The sequence below is a fragment of the Haplochromis burtoni genome, unplaced genomic scaffold, assembly GCF_018398535.1.
Source record: "Haplochromis burtoni strain Fernald_Lab_line unplaced genomic scaffold, NCSU_Asbu1 Contig_45, whole genome shotgun sequence".
Lineage (NCBI taxonomy): Eukaryota > Metazoa > Chordata > Actinopteri > Cichliformes > Cichlidae > Haplochromis > Haplochromis burtoni.
In genome coordinates, this window is record NW_024582406.1 from 360028 (window position 1) to 374355 (window position 14328).

At 42.4% G+C, this 14328-nt stretch overlaps 2 protein-coding genes across 6 annotated transcripts in view; one reads left to right on the forward strand and one right to left on the reverse strand.

The window, feature by feature from the left end:
• Positions 1 to 887: 887 nt before the first annotated feature.
• Positions 888 to 2882, reverse strand: fmc1 (formation of mitochondrial complex V assembly factor 1 homolog). The gene is made up of 2 exons (XM_005940753.3): positions 2712 to 2882; positions 888 to 1729 (listed from the first exon to the last, which is right to left on the reverse strand). The coding sequence occupies exons 1-2, from the start codon at positions 2880 to 2882 to the stop codon at positions 1526 to 1528; spliced, it is 375 nt and encodes a 124-aa protein (XP_005940815.1). The 3' UTR covers positions 888 to 1525.
• A 21-nt stretch (positions 2883 to 2903) lies between these two features.
• LOC102313818 (glutamate receptor ionotropic, NMDA 2B) overlaps positions 2904 to 14328 on the forward strand; it is a 141005-nt gene continuing 129580 nt past the window's right edge. The window contains exons 1-4 of one of the 5 annotated variants that reach the window (XM_005940750.3): positions 2904 to 3018; positions 3475 to 3609; positions 10404 to 10542; positions 11844 to 11951. In XM_005940750.3, coding sequence (XP_005940812.1) covers positions 11925 to 11951 — 27 coding nt within the window. In that variant the 5' untranslated portion in view covers positions 2904 to 3018; positions 3475 to 3609; positions 10404 to 10542; positions 11844 to 11924. Of the gene's footprint in view, positions 3019 to 3474; positions 3610 to 4097; positions 5131 to 5657; positions 7034 to 10403; positions 10543 to 11843; positions 11952 to 14328 lie in introns of those variants that run through there. The other 4 variants (XM_042220232.1, XM_005940751.3, XM_042220231.1 and 1 more) reach the window with 4 other exon arrangements.

Below are 14328 nucleotides of genomic sequence, written 5' to 3' on the forward strand. Positions count from 1 at the left end.
ACCCGGTTTGTGGACCTAAATTAATGGGAGAGTCCATGGGATGTCTTGTGTAGGCCTATTTAACTCATTATTCTCTTGCTGACAGTTTCAAAGAGCTCCTAATTTAACTTGAAGGTCAACCTGCTTATTTTCAGCTCCACGTTTTTATTCTGGGACTCCAAACAGTAGCTTAGTATGATGCACAGTTCATATCATTATCTTATACTAGGCCTTGGTCAATGCCCTCAGTAAAAAACATTTGGCTCATAGATATTACTGACTTCAATATTAAAACATCGAGTACCGTGCAGGGCCAAATTTCAGTTTAGTTTTTGTGTAATGTGGCATACGCCAGCTTTGTCATTCAGTAAGCCTGGAGAACTATTTCTGAGAACTACTTAAAAAAATGACAAGAAAACTGCAAGAGTGTTCATGCTGTCTTGAAGAATAAAGGTCATACAAGATATTTCTGTTGTATATACTGTATTTCTATGTGTTTGCACTTGCTTCAATAAATTACTACTCCCATTTCCCTAGAAAAATAAAGGGTGACTAAAGACTTTTGCACTGTTGCATGCACTCCCACCACCTTTTATTGAAATGAGGGCTCAGCCATCTTCACCATGCCTACATGCACTGATATGCTGCCATGTGACAGCCTGATTCGATATTTGCATTAACATCCAGTTCAACAAGTGTACCTAATGAAGTGTCCATTAGTGCCCATATGAGAAAAAATAAGGAAAAGTGTTATAGGGGCACTTTCATTGGCTATAAGGCAGTGATTAGGAGTTTTGAGTCTCTTAAAGATTTTTTTTAAAATCTGCAACATTCAGGATTCACTGCACACCTCAAAACCACCTAAGGCTGAGCCATTGTTTCAAAAAGAGGGGGGAGGTTAGTTACTGGTTAAAAAAAAAAAAAGTACACAATATGCACTCAGATTAAAACTAAAAAAACTACACATTTATGTTACTTGTAAAATAACACACAGTGAGTAAAATAAGTCTTAGCAAAGTCTGTCCACTGTAAGCTTCATCAGCGTGCCATATTTTACATTGTGTGCTAAATATCCTAGCTAATCAGCTTCTGATGAAGTGTATTTACCGGCTCCTTAAGTACATGAAATCAAAATAGAGGACTTATTTAATTAACAGTTTAAATAACACAACGTGTTTGATGATGTATTTATATTGTATAAACATCCTTCCAGAAAAAGTGTCAAAATGATTCCTGTTTTAATAGAAATAACTCAAAAATAAAAATGTACTTACATTTATTTTTAATCATTGCATTTAAACACACACAGAGCTGTGGATTAGTAGTGGGGGCGATATATTAATCAGATTTTAACCGCAGCTTACATTTTCACAGTACACTGATTTTTTCTACCTTTTGAACACAGGTAAAATAATCTCTCAGAAAGCTCACATAACATAACATAACTCCCAACCTGTCAAAGAGTTTGATTTACATGAGCTCGACTGTCCAGATGAGTCAAACACACACGACTCTTAAGATTTTAAAGACTGTTTGTCCAGTGTCCTCACTTCTCCCAGCCTTTGCCTCCTGGCTGGGTGGGCAACCTGAGCCCCACGAGACCAGCCACCTCTTCTGGGCTGCGCTCTCCCTTGCCATGGTAAAGATTGTGCAGGACCAGGTGGTTTCTAGTGGAAGCTAGTAAACACAGGTATGTGTGTGAGGCATGGTGCGCTTCCTGCTTGGCACGGCAGTACTTTTCTCCAGTCACCTGTGAAAGGTTGAATATAAAAGAAACAAATGGATGATAAACAATAACATAATAAGAGAAACTGTTCGTCTAGTGTTGTTTACAAAAAAAAAAAAGTTACCATAAAGAAAATACAGATGAATAAAGTAGAAGGTACCCTGGAATCAGCATAGAAAATAGCCGCTTTATGATAAACAGGTATGCTTTCATCAGTCTGTGTGTGTGTCCCACCCCCTTTCAGGATTTCTAACAGCTGCATGGACAATATGCGTTTAGTTTAGTCCCCACAGACCAGCAGCTATACATTATAAAGCCTTGGGATGCCTTTAAAGGACGATAAATGCGAAACGACATACAAGCGTTCCTCCCAGCTGTTTTGCTTCAGTGACTGCAGATTCAAGCCCCATGTTAAGCCACACTCTCCCAACCATTAATAATACACAGTGTATGTCTGTACGGCTAAATATAGATAGAGAATCGCTTAGATGGAGATAACGTCGTCTGGACTGACTGCTTTAATGAAGCGAGTAGTTTCAGCAGCTTTGGTTCCAATTAACTTAAATGCAAAAGTATATGAATATCAGTAGATATACATTTGGTTTAAAAAAAAATCCCCACAAATATATTTAACTTGGAGTTTTCCATGGAGTGAAAAACACTAACAATTTGAATCAACGACGATTTTGATGATTTTAAACGCGACACCTTAGGCTAATTAGCTGCTAGCTAACGTTTGCGTGCCCTTCTGCTTCAGTCACCTTGCTTACAGCTTTTAAGCACGTGTCAAGTAGACAACAACCACTTTTCAGCATCATGTTAGGCAACAGGTCTGTTAGCACTGCTGTAAACTGCTTAAATATGTCCTCTTAACGCCAATAAAACGAAACGGAACGTTTTCATTCAATAGTTATCGGGCTAGCCAACGACTGTCATGCGAGCCCAGTGCAGCAGTAGTTAGCAACTGAGCTAACATCAGGCTTTGCGCACTTACTGGTATGCTTACCTTATTCTTGCGAAACTGGTCCATAATATAGTTGTAAGCTAGTGACTTTTTGTAACTCGGTCCCTGAATTGCACGCAATTCTTTCAGGATTCCACGACACACTCGCAGCGGCGATGACAACGCTGCCATCTTTGACCTGTGTTGTGATTGTAGCGGAGTGGAGCCAGGCATGCTAAATCACACACCGCACAGTCGATCTGTTACATATCGACCACAAGGCGGCGATATAGTTACACCTAAGTCCTCCTAAGTTGACTGCGTTGTCGTTTCCTCCTTGCCACTGGTTGTTACCCTGCAACAGCTTAAGGTAACTTGGACTGAATTTAAAACACGCACGTTGGTAATGTCGCCTTTCTATGAGAAAATACATATGTAGGTATGGAGAGACGAGCTTATGTCCGGCACTGCTCGGTGTTTTCTTTATGAACCTTGGAGGATAAATACAACTTTAGCTCTTTATTGTCACACTGTGTACAATAGTATAACGAAATTGTCCCACATCGGTGCTTAACACCTGGAGGCGTCTTAAAAATGCATCCACCTTTGTGCTTAACGACAATAAATGTCCTTAAGACCCTCCAGGGGTTAAAGAAAAAGCAAGCATTAATCATAATAAATAACAGAAATGAGACAGCATACAGCATACAGCATATGCACAGATAAAAAAAAGAGACCAGGTCAGGTATCTGCATTGGTTAGGGCTATTGCTCTGTTGTATATAGTGAAAACATAGAGTTCACTGTGTTTTATTGTATTTCCACAGATACCTGAAACTCTGTAAATGGTCATCACAGATCTGATCTTGACATGTCCATCTAAGTCTGGCCTATTGACAGAAAAACCTCTGCCACATTTTGAACCTGTTTCACATGCATTCCACCTCCAGCTTCATTGCAAGGTAATTATTCACCTATAATTTGGTAATATGGACCAGAAGGCTTTTGATGTTTTTGTCCACCATCGGTTTATGACGGTGCTTCATCACGCAGGAATCCTTTCAGAGAAAAGCAAATTTGATCTGTAAGACTGAGCACTGAACTGTTCTGTAAGTGGATTACAGTAATGCCGTGCCGTTGGGAGGCACGCTGCAAAACTGAGGCAGAGAACGTGTCCTCACAGGTTCTGACATCAAAGGTTTGGATGACCTGAAGTCAGGTCACGGGTGCTGCACGTTCCCATGGCGCTCCCAGTGCTTCCAGTTTACTTGCTCGTGTATTGATGATTGACTCTAGGGGGAGCCAGTCTCTTATCAGTTTCACACACCGGTTTGGTTCCTCGACATTTGTTGGAAGGCACCCCCTCTCCTCCTCCTCCACCTCCTCATGTCTCTCTCCCCTCTCTCTCTCTCTCACTCTCACACTCTTTCAATGAATACTAATGCAGTGAGTGGGCCCACCTCCCATCCTCCCATCTTTTTCGCAGGAATGGGCGGGAGAGGGGAGACAGAGCAATTCCAGCTCAGTATTCTTCCTCATGAGGTAGGCAGTGTTTGACTAGCAGCAACCCCAATGCCTTTTTTTTCCTCCCGCTGAGCAATATTGGTGATACTGTGCGTTGCCACTGCAACAATGTCTAACCTGTGTGAGTGGCGTGTGATTTCTGACCAGAGTTGAGAGAAAGAAGGACGTCTGTGCCTGCTGCTTTTTTTCTTTTTCTATTACCCCCTCCTTTTTTTTGTCATCTGGATGGGAAGTCTTTTTTGGGAGGAGAGAAAGAAGAAAGCAGAAGGCAGCCGGGGAAGGGGAACAACTGGCAACAGCCAATCCCCCCTTCCACACACAGACTGGAGACAACGGAGGCCACTGGAGTATTTGCTTTTATCTTTCGTTTTTTGTTCTTTTTTTTCCTCATCGCGCTGCTGGGAGGTGCTTTGCCTTTCCATTTGCTCGCTCTCTCGGTCCTCTGTCTTCTTATCTATTTCGCCATTTACCTGGTCAACAATTTCTTCTGTTTATGAGCGAGACAAGGAGGGAGAGAGAGGCAGAGGGACAGAGAAAAAGAGGACGGGGATTTTTTTTTTTTGGCCCCTTTTATCCTCTTTTTTTCCCCCCTCCTCCCCTTCATTCATTCTTTCCTGCTTTCCTCTCCATTCGTATCACTTCCAGCCTTTCTATCCCTGTGCAGCCCACGCTCTCTCCTTCCTCAACGTCCCCCCTTTTTCCTCCTCCCCCCAACCCCACCACTCCAGTCACTGTCCACCCGTAACTTTGGCTACTTTTTGACTCCACCTGTTCTTTTTTTAAATTTTTTTTATTTCTTCGCTTTAAACAGCTCCAGTAGAGTCATTTTAATTGGCTTGCTTGTATTTTCTATTTATGCCTTTTTCACTTTTGTACCTTTTTCCTATTTTCCCCCCTTCTCTTTTTTCCTCCCACCATCCTATGCATCTTTTTTGGCCGATTCTTAATTCTAACCATAGGTAGGTCTACTTAGTGTTTAGTGTCTGTCTCAAAGTCTTTTGTTCCCTTTTTCCTTCCGTGTGTGCGAGGTGTTTTGTGTATGGGTGCACACCTGACATGCACACACATGCACGCACGTACACACACACGCTCGCTGGCCTCCGATCTAGCTTGGGCACGGCTCCCCTCCCATCCAGCTCTCAGCTGATTCTTGCCTCATGCCATGTCCTCTCTACGTCACCCCTCCACCCTACCCACCCACCCCCACCTCACTTCCATCTGTGTTTTCAGACCTGGTTTTTTTTTGTGTGTGCGAGTGTGTTCTTCTCAATCAGGACCACAGTGACTCATCAAGCAAGCACCTTCTCCGGTCGTCATCACGGACACGCGTCTTGATCGTCTTGTCATTTTCATGTTGTTGCACAAAAAGTCTGTTCTTCCATTAAAACATCTGAAGTGCCCCCCCCCCCCTTCCCTTTTTAATCCACACACACGTACACAACGTCCTTCCTCACACCCTCACGTGATTATTCATTTATTAATTTTTTTAGCAGTCGTGCACATTGACAGACACCCAAACTCCACATCTGTTCATTAGAGGAAATGCCCGCTGGCAAACCAAGTTTTTGCTGGCTTCATGTGTATCAGGTGAAGGTCAAACTGAGCAAAAGGTCCGATTCAAGAGCGGCAGACGCACTGTTTGTGTCAAAGTACAATTCAAAGTCCATTCTGTCGGGGTGTCATCTGTGCTTATCCGGTGCTCTGCCTCCTTTTTTTTTGCTGCCCTCTTTTCCTCTCTCTCCTCCCTCTCTCTCTCTCTGTCTCATATCTTTCTGAACTGACTCTCATTTCTGCAGACAGACACACACAAGCACTCAAAGAGAATGGACTAAAAAAACAAAAAGCCTGGCTTTATCATCCAGAGGACTTTTTTCCCTTTTTTTTCTCCGCCATAATTTTCACTTTTTTCCACTCACCTGGCTTCATTCACCTCTCCGTACATCCTTTTTCCCCCCTCTCCATCACCCCCACCCTCTCTGACTCCATCCACTTATTTATTCGTACGTTGTTCTGTTGTTGCTGTTTTTTCATTTGCCGTGTAAAGAAAAATAAGATGTATATACATATATATATATGTATTCATGTCCTGCCACTCACACCTCATTGACTTGCTTGCATCAGACTTGCTAGATATTTTGCATTGGGACTGTTTTGACTGTTCACATTTACTGAAATAGAAAAAGCAGATTTTCCAGAAGTGATTTCCCCCCCAAAAAATAATAACAGAAGATACGAGGCTTTATTGCACTACGCTGGCTTAAAAGTAACGGAATAATTTGCGTGTGTGTGCCTGTGTGTGCTGTGCAAGCTACAGAGAGAGAGGCACAGAAATAGACAGATGCATAGCAAAGTAAAGAAAATCACATAACTCATTTCTTTGTCCATCTTCTTCTTCCTTTTTTTGTTTGGTATTTCCATTTTTTGTGCTGAAGGAGATTTAATGGCGCTCCTCTTCATTACACGAAGATGATGGGAAGTAGGACTTTCGAGCAACCACGATAAAGGCGTTCTGGATATAGATGTTTTCCTGTGGAATTACCCTTTAAATCCTGGATTAGATTCCAAACGACTAAAACAAAATAATTAACAATTATCCAAAAAAAAACAAAAAAACAATACAAACAAAAAAACTGGTCTAAATTCTGGACTTTTTTTTGACCTTTTTCTCTCTTTTTTTAAATGGACTGAAGCTGATTTCAATATTTCTTTTTCAACTATTGAATCCTAATGGGATTTCACTATCGCGGATTAAAGACTCAAGCGACGTCTTTGTCAATTAGCTGATGTAATAGCCTTGATTATCACAATCTCTCCATCCTTCCAAATCGCATTTAACATTTCTCAGTGTTAAGGGTTAAATAGGTGAGTACGGACCCTTGAATCCACCCATGCTCTTGCCTTTGCATGTCTTGGATGATTATGAATGGATGTAGATATTCATATATATATATATATATATATATATATATGTATGTATGTATATATATATATATTTTTTGTGAGTGACCCACTGTTTTGCGTGTGTGTGTGTGTGTGTGTGAGGGTGTGCAGACTCGTCCGGGATGTGTATGTACAGTAATAAGGGTGAGGTAGAATTTAAAAGGATACAGGCGGATTACCAGAGCTCAGTCATTTTCCTCACACTTCACCACCGTTTATCCTTTGTAGTATTTTCTGGTTAAAAAAAAAAAATTCTCATGTAAAATATAAATCCCCTTGATGCAGAGTGTGGGATGATGTAAAAACAACAAAAAGAAAAACTTTACATGCTGAAATAACATCCCATCTTTCACCTTGGGTTTTGCACCTCCACTCTTCTTTCTGCTCTACCAAATCTGTTCAGTGCTGCTCCACGCTCTTCTTTAAAACAGCGTGCGTTAGTGTGAGAGGAATATATACGTAGATCAATAAAGTAATCTACCTGAAGAGATGGACTGCGCTGTGCTTTTCTTGGTGAATTTTTTAAAATTTTATCTTCTGTTACTCCAATAAAATGCTTTGTGGTGGGAGAATGACTAAATCTTATCTTGCGGTTGACAGTGGCTGGAATAAAATTTGAATGTGTGTCTGCAGCAAAATGCACTTTCACATCGACTCTCTCCCTCACACAATCACACACACACACACACACACACACATGCAGACACCTGGGATCTGCTCTCACAACCCAGGACGATTACCTATTCTGCTTGGTGCTGAAACACATGTGACCTCAGTAGCTGAGCTACAGATGGGCACTTAAGCTCAGGTAGTCTGTCAAAGCTGTCACAGCCACCACGCTGCAAAATGGACGTCTCTAGCGCGAGCTCTGCCTCTGACAAGTGGCTCGCTGCTGTCGTTGCTTTTGCTGTAATGTACCCCGAAACAGTGTTTAGAAACAGGTAGAAGCACACTTTCAGACGCACTGGTGTTGACCCGGCAGTGTGTGGTTCAGGAAGGCAGTGATGTGAATGTTGTGTACGGTGATCAAAAACAGCTGATTTGAGCTGTGATTTTGAGAGGGAATGCAGACGTCTACGAGCACAGCTGGATGGTGGATTGAGCAATTGCTTGGAGCACGTTTACAGCTGAGCATCCTTTCTATTTAAATATGGAGAACTGCTCTTTTTTTCTCCGGATCATTTTCTTACTTTTACGATAGACGTATGCTGTTCCTTCAAATTGTTAGATTATGGTTTAAACCTTATTTCTCTTCTGCTCTGCAGTGTATTTTATCCATCTAGATTGTTTTAGGGGGCATTGGAGGAGGAGGCTTTCTTCTGTGTAGTGATAATGCTTGATGGATGTTGACAGCGGAAAGAAAATAGGTCCTGCATGAAAGTAACTGAAACCTGCTTTGTTTCCTTCGAGTAGCCAGGTCATGATTAATGTTTAGTCTTTTTAATGTAATTTTTGCAAACTAGCCTCATTATGTTCAAGAGATGGAAAAAAATCTTACACCAAAACAATGGAGATGAATAAGTAGCATTAAAGGGCAGATGAAAAAGGCATGCATTAGATTTCGAGGTGACTTGTCCCTTTTAAGGTTCTCTCCTTGTTCATTGTCACCTATTTCGCTCGTTACCTGAACAGGTGTGTCTTAATGGTTGGTGGCTCTAGGACATTTTTCATGCATCCTGTCAAATTTTTGGTGTCTGAAACTGTGCGATGCCACAGGATCTATGTGGGGAAAAAAAGTCTGCAGAACATCTTGAATCAGAGCTTAAGAGATTTCACAGGCAGCGTGTTTGCAGTCATCATTTATAAACAGGCCAGGAGAGGAGACAGCAGGGGCTAAGGAGATTCATAATCCTATCCCCTCTTCCCACTGATTCTCTCTCTCTCTCTCTCTCTCCCCCATGTGCTTGCTTAATGAGACAACAATGCAACTCCTGCGTCTGGCTCCGAGCGCCGCATCTGCCTCAACGAAGCCAGCAATAACAGCGTTTAGATACGTTACAATCCAGCTAACTTCCGCATGCACGCCATCTAGGGATTTACAGCATCACGGGGCACCGCTTGCATGTTACCCTGTGCTTCAGAAGTCAGAACCTAAAAATATGCAGAGATGATTTTTGATTTTTGAGTTACAAGCTAAAAAATAATAATAAAAATCTTGGATTCACACGAGTGTGATTCTGCAATACGGCACCTCACCTCATCCATCTTCTGGGTATAAATGAGGGAATCAGTCTGCGGAGCTCCATCTAAAGCTCGTAACACTCTGCGGCGCGTGCGTCTGAATCCCGAGAGCGAGCGGGAAGACTATGTGGGACGACTTAAAAAGCACATCTCAATTTTATTGGCAGTATATTCACTTCAAGGGAGCGGAATATGGGTCATGATCTGATATAAAAAGGCTACTCAATAATTCATCCTCTGATTAAGAGGACTTGTATCGACACAGACGCCGTCCAACGAGAAGGAGAGTGTGTACACAAAGTACACGGAAGAGCATTTAGGCGACTTTGTAGGATTAGTATAAGCTCAGAAACAAGCTATAGTAGAATAAAAAAAAGCCAGAGAGGTTCATGTGTACACCTTCTTTGATGTCTTAATCTGCTATACGTTCTTGCCTTCTGTGGCACGCAGGTGCGCATGCGATGAGTGTGCTTTAACGGCGAGCGTACATGGTGTCAGAGTTTGTGCGAGGCCCATCAATCTATTAAATATGAAAAGTACAATCTGTTACCCCGCAGAGACTGGTTCATTATTCATCAACATATTTCAATTAATCATTTATTTACCTAAAGTATGGTTCGCCCCCCCAACACACACACATATGCAATTTGGACACTCATATGGACTCCTGATGTATGAGTTATGTATAAGAGGATTAACAGAAGCTGTTTCTTATTCCTGCGATGCTGCACATACTGTAGTTTGAGGGTGTTGTTAGAGGATGTAGGAGAAGACATTTTTTTGTACTGCAGTGCATTTGGAGGAAATGTGTTATTTAAAATATTAGGCTTGGCTTCCTCTCGGATCAGAGAGCAAACACGCACACGCTTTGCTGAAGATGAGCTGTGAGATGCATTCAAACAGGTTTTCATTCAAAGCTGAGAGTTATGTCCAGATGTGCACATGAGCACGGCAGCTCTTGCATTTTAAGTTCCCATCATTTAATCAGGTTTATTGATTCTAAGGGGAGCGGGTCAGAGGTCGACCAGGCGTAGCAAGGCTTTATTAGAGTCTAACTGACTGTGACCTGCTTCTAACCCGCTGTCCTCCCTTTTCCCCTCTGCAATAACAGACTGGCGGTTGTCGGGAAGACGAGCGACTCCAAACGTCTTTCCAGAGGAACAGAAGTGAAGCTGCTCCTGTGGAGTACAATTACCTCGAAATTGCTGCTTTACCCCCTTGACCCGACGAGGATTTTACCTAAAACCGCTGTGAGTTCCCGGTGCCAGCTCCTTGTCACACAGTCACCGCTGAAGGGATTAGGATGCGGAGGGGGGGGGCGGAGATAAATGCTCAGCATCGGCGCCTTGATTTTTAATCTTACCCTTCCATTCACGAACATCTGTATTTACTTCGGCAAACCCCACACACCTAATGAGGTGTCCTGGTAGAGAGTAAAACACATTTGTTTGATTAAGTGCAATTGGTTTAGCCAAAGACAAACCTGCTGGTAGAATGACACCTGAAAATAATGAAGGGCTACTTTATTGTCCGGTTGTAAGTTAATTAAACTCGTCTTTCTGTTAACCGGCTAATGACTTTGTCATGTGGTATCAATCCAGGTGATTAGTTATGTCAATCACAGGGAGAAATTCTTTTCCTTTAACGTGGAGCACTGTTTATCCGTCTAGATTGTTGTCCTTTTCTGGAATTAAATGGCACTCACCTCATGTTTGCCACGCAAATAAAAACTTTATGCAGCTTTTTCAGAAATCACAAAATCCACAAACCTGGACGTGAGCGGTTTCATGTGGGGACTATATTCTTTCCAGCCAGCACACCTGCCAAACATCACTGTGCAGGAGGAAGTGCGCTTCTACCTGTGAGTAGAGGCTCCTGCTTGTGACAGCAGGACAGGATGTAAACATTAATAGTGTCCCCCCCCTCAGCTGAGCCGTGATGTCAACTAGCTGCACTCCTCCGTCGGTTGGCAGATGTAGATACGGACACTAGAATGCAAAGAAAGTTCCTACGTGAAACTGTTCACAACAAGATCTGGGGATTTCTGATTTTCTGGAAAGAGGACAGTACGCTCAGGAGAAGGCAAACATGGTATCTACAGAACAGAGCAGCTCACACCAAAACCATCTAGATGGATAAATGATATTGTAGCACTATTGTAAAAATATGTAAACTTGATTTTGGGGTGAAAGTTGTTTTTAAAGCTGTGTTTATTTGTCCACAAGAAAAGGTTTCGGTGCTCCTCAGATCTGATTCAGTTTAATGTAATTGTGTAATTTTTCCACAGGGATAACATTTGTAATCATTTCCTGTCACTTCCCGCTCTATTCCAATTTTTCGACCGCTCTGCATCATCACGGCCTGTTATGAGAGGCAAAATCACGGGAAACCCTTGAGGGGGAGACTGCCATCACCCTCAGGGACAAGCTGTGATAACACAGAATGCAGCACTGTTTATGTACAGTCAGGAAAAAGAGCTCAAAATTAGTTTTTTAACAGCAGCCACTCACATTCAATAATCATATTGTCTTTTCTCTCATGTTAACTTTAGTTCGGCCTCCCTCAGTCTGAGGCTATGAGAGGGAGAGAGGAGTCCCAGGCCGCACCATCATGCTACTTCTGAGACGCTGGGATGAGACTTTGGCTGGCAAAACACAAAGTAAGACAATATTGATGCATGGGGCCTCTTTACAGGTGGAGCTCTTCTTAGTTTTCTCGTGTTGTCCCCGTAGAGAACCGCTGAAACAAACCATCTTATCTCGGCTGTGTGTGCCTCTCCTAACGCTCAATGATGGATGTTCTTAAACTTCTGTAGTGTGTGTTTTTGTATTGCTTCGTATCTTATGCCAGGTTTGCTTGCGGGTCAGGATAATGGTTCAAGGTGGAGCTTGCAGATGAATGGTTTAATCCTTGGTTTTTAGCACAGTGTGCACTTTGATCAATGGCACGCGTCAGCACGTGGTCGTTCAACCCGACCCCGCCCACCTCGATCGACTATCAGCCTCGTTTATACTCCACAGGCATTGATCAGGCAATTAAAGGATTTGTTAAATTAGTTTTTTTGGTTTTTGTCGTTTGTGTGTGTGTCAGCTGTTCTCATGTTTTCACGCGCTGCATGTTTGTGGACGACAGAGAGAAAGATGAAAGTCCGGTCCACTCTCACCCAGGACCAGATTACACAGAGCAAATGTTTTTACCACCAGGGGCAATGAGAGGTCATCATCATATCAGTAGATTTCATCATTTTCTCATCCATTACTCCTCAGTAACTTTTTTTTCTTCTTCTCCCTCTTCGCCTCTCTCATCTCATGCACTGTTAATCAGCGGTGACGTTAGGAGACTGAGCCTTGGTGCAAATTTAGTCTCCTCTTTTTGTGGTGGGATGGAGTGTGTGCACGCTGTGTGAGCACACTACAAACAGCACCATTACACAGGCACTCCTCTACACCTTTAACCTGCTGCCTTTTAGCCAGCAGCAGAGCAACGGCGTGGCTTTGTAACGAAGAGCTTTAGCTTTAGCCTCGGCCCTTCAAGCGTCAAGTCGCTTATCTGCTTCGGCTAATGCCACACAGATATATTAACACCGATGATGCATCTAATTAACAACAACGCCCCGCTGTTTCTGATTAAACAAAAATATAGCATTCACACGTACACTGGCAGATTATTAGTCTGCTGGGCTTATTATTCGAGCGTGCTTCCTGCTCTTACATAAACTGTTTAGAAAAAAAGGCTCTGGCTGGAATAATGGCCTAAATGAGGACATATTAGAATAATAATGTCTCATGAGTTTTTTAAAAGCTTTATCTCCAACCTTTGTGTACCTAACCTAAATGGGATTCTGGCCCCTCGTTATATCGGCGCCGTTCAGCGCCGCTAATTAAGTGCTGCATAGCTTTTCAATCATTTTTTCAGTCAAATCCATTTAACAAGAGACTTTTTATTTAGACTCAAAGAGCCCACGTCACCAGTCTTAAATGAAAGCCGCAGTCTTTGACGTGTTAAATGCAATTTGAACATTTTTAGGGTCAGCCTTCTTCTCTCTCTGCTAATGTACGGAGTGCAGTTAAAGGTAGATTTCGGCGTTGAGGTGTAACAGTAAGATAAACGTTGTCTTTCTCCTGTAATCCTGGTATTACAGTCTTTTGCTGAACAGGCCATTATTGCGATCACCTTATTTTTACTGATATAATTTTTTTTCAACCTCTCTCTGTGTCTTTTCTAAATTGGAAGAAATTCAAGAGTCAGGAAGCTTCTGATAAAGAGAAGCTCTCATAAAAAGAGACAATAGGAGGAAGAGAAGAGGGGAAGTGTTTTGGTAGTTGTTTCTGGGGATGTGGAGTAGAAGGTAGAAAAGAGCGCAGCTTTTTTAATTTTTTTGCGCCTGTGCCGCTGTCTATTTTGTTTTTTCACCTCGTGTGAAATTACACAGCAGTGCGTGTGGGCATCTCACTGCATCAACAGCTCGCACTGGCACGTTTCCCTTTGTAATGAATGCCGGTCACATTGTTAGTTTAGAGCGTCACTGATGCTCAGTCCGCTTGCAGTCGAGTAAACTTGGAAGCTACAGAAACTCAGTAATGCAGGATAAATGTCTCAGGTGTTTAGCTGTCTCAGAGTAATGCGATGCTACATATATTAGCATTAATTAAAATTTGACCGCAAGATCACATACATGCTTGACCTTAACACACGGCAAAGATCCATGCGGTGGAATCGATTGCTTTGAGAAACAGCAGATCAATGCGGCTTCACTCATCCTTGTCTCCAGCGGTGGAGCGGTAGCATAAGTCACCTGGAAAACGGCCTGCGGATCCAGTCATTAGCTGCTGAACATCCAACATTTGCTTTGGTGGCATCTGTTATTTTCTGGCACGTCCTCAGATGCTGCTGTGGGGAGGCTTCAGGTGCTGTCAGTGTTTGTGCTCCAATTTTTTGGACTGAACAAGTGCTGAAACTGTTAGTCGATGTTCAAGATTTGAATCTGTGACAAATGATTAATTGTTTACATGGTTTTCAGTGTCAACATATAGCAC

What these genes read in the sequence shown, in the direction of transcription:
- fmc1 (XM_005940753.3), bottom strand. Translation starts at nt 2,882, where the DNA reads ATGCCTGGCTCCACTCCGCTACAATCACAACACAGGTCAAAGATGGCA. An exon ending in ACCAGTTTCGCAAGAATAAG is followed by an intron (nt 1,730 to 2,711) that starts GTAAGCATACCA and finishes AACCTTTCACAG; the next exon opens with GTGACTGGAGAAAAGTACTG.